Here is a 10086-nt window from a genome sequence, read left to right as displayed (position 1 = left end):
GGTTTAATTTTGAACATCATAAACATCATAAAAAAAAAAACTATTTGTTTTTAGACCCGTCAATTCTATTTATATATGTATATATATAATTGGAATTGCTTCAGATTATATAACATATACGGGGTCACAAATTTAGAAATCTTTAAATTTAATGTAATTTCATACAACGTCTACAGAAATTTAATTTTCTAACATTCTCAATATAAGTCAATTCAAACAAGATGTCACAAAAGTGATCTCTCTTGTCTAGATTGTTTTATACGGAATGTTTTGAAGTTCATGTCTGTGTATCTCATGCGGGTATTTATCGGTCCAAAGACATGATTAAGACTTGGCAGAATTACACACACATTTTGTGGTGATAAACATGTGCCAATTGTCAAGAAAACCTAATGTGAATAATAAATCCATCAAAAGATAGATTTGTTATTTGACATAACTTATTATCAATGTTTGATCATTACAACAAGAATACCACTTACAGTTAATATCACTACCTAAAGGCTTGGTATTAATGTTGTGCTAGGTATCTTGAGATGTTGTCATTAAATTAATTTATTTAGAGATTATCTGTTTGGTAACTTAATGTGAGCATAATTGTTTATTCCTTTTATTTTCTTTTCTATTCAGCTTTAATGTCGACTACTTCAATCTTTGCCAACATGAACAATGTTCCAATGTTAAATGGAACAAACTTTAAGGACTGGAAAGAGAACATATTGATTGTTCTCGGCTGCATGGACATAGGCTTGGCATTAAGGATGCCAAAACCGAATGCTCTCACTGCACAAAGTACTCCTGAGGAAACTGTGTACTTTGAAAAGTGGGATCGTTCTAACAGGCTAAGTCTTATGATCATGAAGCGTGGGATTCCAGAAGTTTTTCGGGGTGCAATAACAGAGGATGTTACCATTGCCGGTGAATTTCTTTCAGAAATTCAAAAGCGTTTTGCTAAAAACGATAAGGCTGAAACAAGCACGCTTTTAGCAAGCTTGATTTCAATAAAGTATAAAGGCAAGGGTAATGTTCGTGAGTACATCATGGAAATGTCTCATCTTGCTTCAAAACTTAAGGCACTAAAGCTCGACCTATCTGATGATTTGCTCATGCATTTAGTTCTCATCTCTCTTCCTGCACAATTTAACCAATTTAAGGTCAGTTATAACTGCCAGAAGGAGAAATGGACTCTCAATGAGCTCATTTCATTTTGTGTGCAAGAGGAAGAGAGATTGAAGCAAGAAAGGACTGAAAGTGCTCATCTGGCAAGCACCTCCAAGCATACGGGCAAAAGAAAGCATAAGGGAAAGGAAGTTGCTATTCCTCAGGGTCCGGAACCAAAGAAACAGAAAGTGCAGGATGGTTGTTTCTTTTGTGGCAAGCTCGGACACAGAAAGAAGGATTGTGCCAAATACGTCGCCTGGCGTGTAAAGAAAGGTACATTTCATGTTTTGGTCTGTTCTGAAATAAATTTAGCTTCAGTACCAAGAAACACTTCGTGGGTAGATTCTGGTGCTACTACTCACATATGTGTTTCTATGCAGGGTTGCCTGAACTACCGAAAGCCAACTGATGCTGAAAGATACATCTTTGTGGGTGATGGCAAGTCAATAGAAGTGCAGGCAATAGCGCACTTTAGATTATTACTGAAAACTGGTTATTATTTGGATTTATTAGACACTTTTGTTGTACCGTCCTTTAGACGGAATTTAATTTCTGTTTCTGTATTGGACAAATTGGGATATTATTGTTCTTTTAGAAATATGAAGTTTAGTATGTCTATTAATTCCAATGTTGTTGGTACTGGTTTACTTAATGTGTTTGATAATCTATATTTGCTCGAAACTATTGCATCTTATAATGCAACCTTACACGTGGAATCACGAGGTACAAAGCGTAAATTAACTAAGGAAAATTCAGCCTCATTATGGCACAAACGCCTAGGTCATATCTCTAAATCTAGAGTTGAGCGCCTTGTGTCTGATGGAATTTTGGACTTTCTTGATTTTTTAGATTTTGATGTCTGTGTTGAGTGTATCAAGGGAAAACAGACCAAAATAAAGAAATATGGTGCCCATAGCACTACAGATGTCTTAGAATTAATTCATACAGACATTTGTGGCCCATTCCCTATGGCGTCTTGGAATGGTCAACAATATTTTATCACATTCATAGACGACTATTCCAGATATGGGTATCTATTTCTTATCCATGAGAAATCCTAGTGTAGACACCCCATCTTTGACCGTCCTCAAGACTCGGACGTCACCGTTTGAACACTCGGTGATTATCCATGTTTGTGTTCGTTTGGAGTTCCCAGAGGTCTCGGCTCGCGCGCCTTGCCTCAGGATCTCCGAACTTGATTGTTTAGTGTCTGGTTTTACACCAAACACTTGTGTTTTGCCTTGGAGGGGCAGGGAATGCCTTGTGAGGCATCCCCACTCACCACCGGCAGTGGCTAGAGGCCACCGGCTGGTTTTTGCTGCCACCGGCAATATACATTGCCGGCCGGCACTATTTGTTGCCGGTCAGCACTATTTAGTGCCGGTCGGCACTCTTTTTTGCCAAGATGGCATTTTTGGCCGGCCGACTACTGTGCATCTGCTTTTGCAGATATTTTAAGACAGCTGTCTTGCTTTTGCTCCCCGTGTATGGAGGGATCTCCCTCTTATGAAGCTTGTCTTGTAAGCTTTACAAGACAAAAAGCTTCTATATAGAGAGGGACTCTCTCTTGTTGCAAAGGTTGGACAGTTTAGACATTTTAGGGAGAGAAAAACACAGACCAAGCTCTGGTTTTAGGGTTTGAGTTACATACACATCCTATCTCTATATTACTCTTGTGTGTGTTTTAGTCCATACTATTGCACACAAGCACCTAGTGTTTCACCTTCCTCTTGAAACTGAGGTTCTAAGGGACTGATTTTGAAGTTTTGGTGTTGGATTCAAGCCAAGGAGGGCCATTGGAGCACCATTTGTGAAGGGGTCTTCAAGGGTAAGAATATATCCTTTTTATTCCCCAATCTTGCATTGTATTTCTACCTATCTTAAAATCATTTTTGAGCTTAGTGTATAATACAAAAAAGTTCTGTTTTTAGGCCCTCTTGATTATTTATTAAGAGTGTTTTGTGGTTTGGAGGTGTTTGACCCCTCTTAGGCCTTGAAAGGCCTCATTTTGTGCTATTTTGTGCTAGTTTCGGGACTTTGGTGTTTGGGCCTCTTCACCACTGAAATCTTGAGGGATTTCAGTGGTGGAGATGGTGCCTTGAAGTCTCCAAAAGGGGAGGGCCACCCCCTCTCCTTGTTGTCCTTGAAAAGGGCATATTTTGGCCTCTAAATGGAGCCTATGTTTGAGTGTGTGTTGAGCATGTATAGACTGTTTTTCATGCTTATATTTCCATAATATAACATGATTTTAAATTGGTTTTGGTACTCCATGCATGCTTAGCATAGTTGCCATGTAATGCCTTGTGATCCCTTAACATATCTTAGGTTGTGTGCCCTTGTTTCTAGCATGTTTTAGGCTTACATTTGTGAAGACTTTGTGCTTATCTTGACATGTTTTAGGTCTGTCCATAAGTGTTTGGGTTGATCTTGGCATGCTTAGTATAGTTCCTTTGCATTCCGGCTTGTTGGCCTTAAGTATGTGCATGTATAGCATGACATCTTTGCATTGATTTGGTGATTTGGGGCCACCCTACATGTTATTTCAGTCCCATTTTCATGCCTATGTGTTTGCCTTGAATGCTTCTTTAATGCTTTGAAAGCATGTGTGGCATGTTCCATGTTTTGGCCATAGTGCATGCTTTGAAATTAAGCCCCTTAGATGCCATCTAGGGAGTCCCTTTTGCATGGTCTAGGTCTGTCTTGAACCTATTTTAAGCCCTCTTAGCCTTGTGAGACTTGGTTGGCTTAACCATGGTTCAAGTCCCCTTGGCCGGCTTCAAGTACTTGGACCATTTTGCATGATAATGTTAGCCTATCTTGTTGTTTGGTTTGACACCATCCTCATGCATTTTCAGAGCTTACGTTGCATGTTATTTGTCCATGAATGCCTCTTTCAAGTGTGCTTGAGGGTTGTCCAATTTATGCCTAAGTGTTGACCCTTAATTATATGTATGTGTACATGTGTTTTGGTCCTCTGTTTTGGTCATTTTAGCCACTGTTTTGGGCCTATTTAGGGCTGCCTAATTCATGCTTAAGTCCATCCTCTATTTGGTTTGCATGCTTACCTTGCATGTTTGCTTGTATGCTTTGCATAAGTACATTGCATTGTTCATGTTGCATGAATGATAACATGCTTAGGTTGCATTGCATCAACATGCATTCCTTGCCCCTTGATTTGGTGATAGGGATTAGGACTTTGGTTTGATTTGGTTTGCATGCATTTGAAATCAAAGTTGCATACTTGATCACTTGGGCCATCATGCATGGAAATGTGTGATTGGTGGTCCGAGAATCGAGACACATGCCCCTTTGAGTCACAAACATGATAAGGGACATGATTGGTGCATATATGCCTTGAATTGTGCTGCCATGATTTGCCTTGCACTCTGTTGCTGTCATTTGCAGATTCTGCAGGAACACTCTGCCGACCGGCAGTGTAAAGTGCCGACCGACAATAATTTCTCTGCCGACAGATTCATTTTGTGCCGGTGGCCACATCCCACTGCCGGTGGAAATTCCATACAGCCGGTGATGTCTCCCAACATCCAAGGAAGCAGTCCTGAGGTTTTGGCAGCCTCCAGAGGAGTGAATGAAGGAAAACAGAGGCAGCCTATGCATGGTGGTGCATTTCCCGAGGCGATTTCTTGTTTTCTTAGCTTAAGTTAATTTGCTTAGTTGATTAGGCAATTTGTAATATTTAATTAGCTTGCGTAGTTAATTAATTTGTATTATTTATTTGATCCCTCCGAGTGAGGGCAAATCTGTAATAAGTGTGTGTGAGTGGTGTATGTCTTTCAATCCCCACTTCTTTCTTCCCTTTTACTTACCTGCTTTGTTGGTTAGTATTAGGGCACGTTTAATTCAGCATACCTTATGCTATGCATGCGTGAATTCATGCATTTGTGTTGCATGCATTAGGCTCGGCACATCACGCTAACTGCATTTGTACTTCAATTCAAAATTGAATACGTGCATCAATTGATTGACTGCACTTCATATGCCATGTTTAGGATTAGCCGAGCCTATCTAATCGCATCCTGTATGTGTCACATTAGGCAATTTAACATGAACTAGGACATGCATGTTTGCTAACTAGTTTACTGTTTTGGCACGGAGTACGATGTAAGTATTTATGTTTTAGCATCCCGCATGCGTGTGAGTGTTGCCATGACAGTATGCTTGCCATGCGGTTAAATGCTTATATGATAAACTGTTTGAATGCCTGTGGGTGGAGGTTGGATTGTTTGAGTTGGGAAAACTCGTTGAAATCCGTGTTTCAGCCTACTTGCGAGTAGCAAAATCCAAAACATTTTCCAAAACAAACGGATGTGCAATGCTTATTTCCAAATTAGGCAATCTAGTCTATACTTGTTTGCTGCGCACATAACATAGTAATTCTAGGCTAATAACTGGTTTAGAACACATAAAGTTTTCAAAATCAGATATCACGGTTAGTAGAGGCCGGTTTTCAGACCGGGCGAAAGGGGGTGCTCATAGCTGACCTTCCCCGATCGTACCCAAGCTCCCGAGCCGAGACAACTCCGGTGATGACGGACGTGTGGCCTTCGGCACGGAGTCAGGGTTTCCTAAATTTCCCCATTAAAAAATATTTAGGTGGCGACTCTGTATCTGGCAAAGCGGTCCATGTTTGGCAATACTTTTTCAAAAATCTGTTTCTCAAAACGATTTGCCAGATTTGGACTCTTTGGTTCAAGATTAAGAACCACGACAACAAAATCGAGAGTCCGAACTGTAGTAGTGAAAGGCCCCCTCCGCGGGCGCGTCCACAGTTTCTGGCGACTCCTCTGGGGATTTTAGAGAGCTTGACTCGAGCTCGTGATATCCTGTTTTGATTTCGCCTATGTGTTTCTTTGCATTGCATGTGCATTAGTGCGCCTAGGAACACCGTGTTTGCCATCTGCCATTCCTGAACGGTTTGCCGGAGGCGTGTCTTGTCAAGGCATGACCATAAGGCTGATCGGTTATGGGTTCGGACAGTATGGGAACACAAACCCCGGTTTTACCGGGGCACCCTTTTCGACCATTTGACCTAGTGCATATTCGGATCCGTAGTGACCATTCCAAGTTAGGACAGGTTGCTTACCCGATGTTAGGTTGTTTGAAAACCGCTGCGTGCATAGTGAAACCCTAGCTCCTGACAAAATAGGACAGGGAAACCCTACCCCAACATAGGGGTGTTTTGGTTCTCTTTACTTGCTATGTGCTTTTAGAATGTATTTCTACAGGGAAAGTATATATCAGTTTGCAAGTTTGAGTATCAAACCTGAGGGAGCCAGTATCAGTATCAGTTATGAGAATCAGTTATCTGCGGGTATCGGGTTCAGTTTTCGGGAACAGTGATTTCTGGGAACAGTGATCAGTAGTAGAGTACAGTTGTTCAGCTACACCCGTGTTTGATCTGTTTGGGCTGAAATGCTGTTTTGTTTCTCCTTTCAGTTCAGAGTATCCAGAGCCGGTACAGAATAGCCAGTGTTCTCCCTTGCCGGGGCAGGGCTTATGATGACGCAGAATTCAGAAGAGATCGTAGTTATGACGGCTGCATTGGAGCAGGGGATCACTCTGCAAAGTGAGGCCAACACTGATGTGTCACATCCACCCAGGTCGCCTGTTGTGCACCCGTTCTGGGCACCCCAGTTATATCAGGCTTGCGAGCCTACTACATTCGAACTGATGGGGATGATAGGTGATCTCCAGAGGTCTGTGGCGGATCTCGCCTACGGAATGTCAGCTTCACCCCCAGCGGCACCGTATGCCGGGAATTTCATACCACAGGAGCCTCCGCTGCTGGGGCGGATTGTGATAGAGCTCAGCCAGCCAGAGGTGGCTTCCAGCTACAGCCACGACATGTCAGCAACAACCGGGCTTCGCTCTGAAGCAATAACCCAAACCCTTGACCAGGTTGAGGCCGGAAGAAAAGACAAAATGAAGGCAGATACCGATCATATTGAACAACTGCTGTGGGCAGTCGAGGCTTTGAAAGCCGGGGGGATGAACAAGCAACAGATATCCGCAGTTGTGGCAAAGACTGTGGAGGATGCTTTCCCCACTCCACCTGAGGGTAGTTCAAGCCAGTCAGAAAATCGGGATAGGCCTCGTCATGCCAAGGCAGTTCCTCCTATTCCCGCCCCTGCACCCGGGAAGGAACCGAAAGCTAAGGTGGCACCTGCCGACCCTTTCGCCTGTGCAGCTAGTAAGAGCGCTCAGACTCCAAAATACCTGCCCCGGGGGCGCAGGACTTTTCATGCTCTCTACATGCCTTTGTCCAAGGCACTTCAGATCCTTGCCGAGAAAGGGCACCTTAAACCCTTGGAGCCTCGGCCTCTCCCGAAAAATCACCCTGCAACGCATGATGCTGCTCAGTACTGCGCGTACCACCAGTAGACAGGCCATGCCACCGACAATTACTTCTGCCTCCGTCATGAGGTGCAAGATTTGATTGACAATGAGGTTATCCTCCCACCCACCTCAGCGAAGTCTGTTACTACCGAGCTGTTGGACTTTGAGGATACTGCAAGTATGTAATCAGAAAGTGAACCACCTGCGGGCAGCATCTGGATGTACTTTGAATGTGGCGTCTGGCACGCATTTTTGAGTGGCTGTGAACGCTAGTTTTGTAAATTCTGGCTTGGGTATCGAGTCAGTCTTTTGTTTTGAGTCTGTCTCTTTGTCTTGAGTCAGTCTTTTTGCTTAAGGGTCTGTCTTGTTGTATCGAGTCAGTCCCCTTTGTATATAATACCAGGTGATTCTGGGGTTGTTGTCCCGAACACCGTTTTGTCTTGTAATTACCTGTTTTTGTTTTTTTTTGAGTCTGTTTCTGCCGAGGGGCCAGTTACACCAACAAATCTGAATGAAACAGCTGTTGCTATCTCACTTTCATGCTTGCTTTCAGCATAAGTGCCAGAGAATTTGATTGGGCTGGCGGTACACCTCCCCTGCTCTCATGTGTGCCAAACTTATTACATTAACCTAAGTTTTTCAAAAAAAAAAAACCTTTTGAACACTGCGGTGATAAAAACGAAGAGGAAGGAATTCCTTGGGTTTTGCAAAACTTTGATCATTTTAAGAGAAAGAGAGGCGTGCTAAGCCCTTAATGAGTGAAATCATGCTTGTCGGAGTGAGTACTGAGGAGGATCCTGGCTTGATCCAGATTGATTCCACACTATCTTCGGCACGAGTGATTCGTCGCTTTCTTAAAAACTTTCAAAAACAAATGTTTTACACGGCCCTGTGAAGACCTGTGTGGAACCGCTCTTGAGATTGTGCAGCCTAGGATCGCTCTCAGCCTCAAGATTCAACCCATCCGTTTCAAACCTTGAATCCGTTCAGAAAGATCAAACGGTCAAACATCATGCAAGGTCTGTATGGCCAGATTGAAAGTAGCCCTCGAGAAAGAGGCACCAAAGCCGAATCAGAAGGAGTAGATCTCGCCGGAAGAAGCTCGTGGAGTAACCGGGATGGATTCTTCCGCAAATCATTGCAACAGCCGTTCTCCTAGACACAGAGGGGCTTCAATTTCAGGAACCATTTGGCATTGGACTTGTTACACTTTTACCCTTTGAGAGGCACGCTGGGCCGAAAACCCGGAAGGGCGGCCCAGGCAAAAGTTAGAGCAAGACAAAGAATATAGAAAAGAAAAGAAAAAAAAAAAGAAAAATACAAAAATACAAAAGAAGAAGAAATAAAAAGAAGAAAAATTCAAAAAAGAAGAGAAAGAAAAGCTCGCAAGGTCGAAAACCCGCATCGGGCGCCTTGGCAAAAGTTAGAGCCTGAAAAGTGAAGGTTAAAATACCCGAGTGTACCTTAACCGGAACTACGTGAGGCTTGATTCCCATGTCTGGGATACGTAGGCAACTTCATCATGAAGTCCAGCCCCTAACGCTTTCATAGCGTCTCAGTCCATGCAATGGTTTCGACTTCATCCCAAAGTCTAGTCGCCAACGCTTCTGAAGGCGACTGTGTCCATATATTTGTTGTGACCGTCTTCGTCATCGCTGTGTCCAAGAGCTCGACCACCGCCAACGAAGACTGTTTGTGGACTGCTGCGGCATCGTCCAAACAAGGGGCAACTTTCCGTTGCCACCAGTCGTCGCGAGCCGCCGTTCAAACCAGGGGCAACTTTCCGTTGCCTCCCACCCCCCCTTCAAACCAGGGGCAATTTTCCATTGCCTCCGATCCGAGGTTACGCGTTTCAAAGAGTAAGTTCCATGCCCGTTGAGCATTTACTGTTTGAAAAATAGTTTTTGAAAATTTTTACTCAGGTTGACTATTTTCTCGAAAACTATTCCATTTTCCAAAACTGGACCATTGTCTTGGATCCAAAAGGAAAAATTTCAGTGCTTACAGCCTGACTTGCACGGTTTTCAAATAAAAAATCGAACAAGTACGTTAATCCGACTCTCATTTTGATCAAAATTGTTTTAGTAGAAAACCAAAACGAAAAGAATGGTTAAAATGATGAACTAGGGGCACAATTGAGTTAGGCGTTCTGTCTTTCCCCGTCATCGACGTACTTGCCAGAAGAGCACTATACCCGCCAGAAGAAATAGCTGTGAGCTAATGGTGTTGGGCATAAACCCGTAACTTCCTATTCATTCATTAAACACCCCGGGGAGGGATGAAAAATGAGAGAATGAAGAATAGAGAGGTGTAAGTTGAGAGAAAAGTGAGGAAAAGGGTTTTGAGAGGAAAAAAAACCGAGCTTGAGTGCCAGAGTGATGTGAGAATCACAAATCAGAAAGGATGGGAAACAGTACCCAAAGAAACTGGCTCCTCGTGAACTGAGGTCCCCCGTTTTCGTTGACGCGTCTGCGTGCCGTGTCTTTTATTTTGTTTACCTCAACCTGTGTTTTAGGTCTTCTCCGAGCGTGTCTCGTTGTGTTTGGAACGTGTACCCTTTTTGTTTGA

General features: G+C 43.1%; 1 protein-coding gene across 1 annotated transcript; it reads left to right on the top strand.

Annotated features, from left to right (window-relative positions):
* The first annotated feature begins 507 nt into the window (after window positions 1-507).
* Window positions 508-1789, top strand: LOC145819533 (uncharacterized). The gene is made up of 2 exons (XM_082913514.1): window positions 508-1434; window positions 1542-1789. Exons 1-2 carry the CDS (start codon window positions 636-638, stop codon window positions 1568-1570), a joined length of 828 nt encoding a protein of 275 aa, XP_082769640.1. The 5' UTR covers window positions 508-635; the 3' UTR covers window positions 1571-1789.
* The last annotated feature ends 8297 nt before the right edge of the window (window positions 1790-10086 follow it).

Source organism: Camellia sinensis, chromosome 2 (genome assembly GCF_055761805.1).
Source record: "Camellia sinensis isolate YWXY chromosome 2, ASM5576180v1, whole genome shotgun sequence".
Classification (NCBI taxonomy): domain Eukaryota; kingdom Viridiplantae; phylum Streptophyta; class Magnoliopsida; order Ericales; family Theaceae; genus Camellia; species Camellia sinensis.
Note: the sequence above shows the minus strand (reverse complement) of the source record. Positions and strands in the feature narration are given on the sequence as shown.

Excerpts from the sequence above, each read along its gene's own strand:
- LOC145819533 (XM_082913514.1), top strand. The coding sequence starts at position 636 with ATGTCGACTACTTCAATCTTTGCCAACATGAACAATGTTCCAATGTTA. Across the intron at positions 1,435-1,541 it reads CGCCTGGCGTGTAAAGAAAG|GGTTGCCTGAACTACCGAAA; the intron begins GTACATTTCATG and ends GTTTCTATGCAG.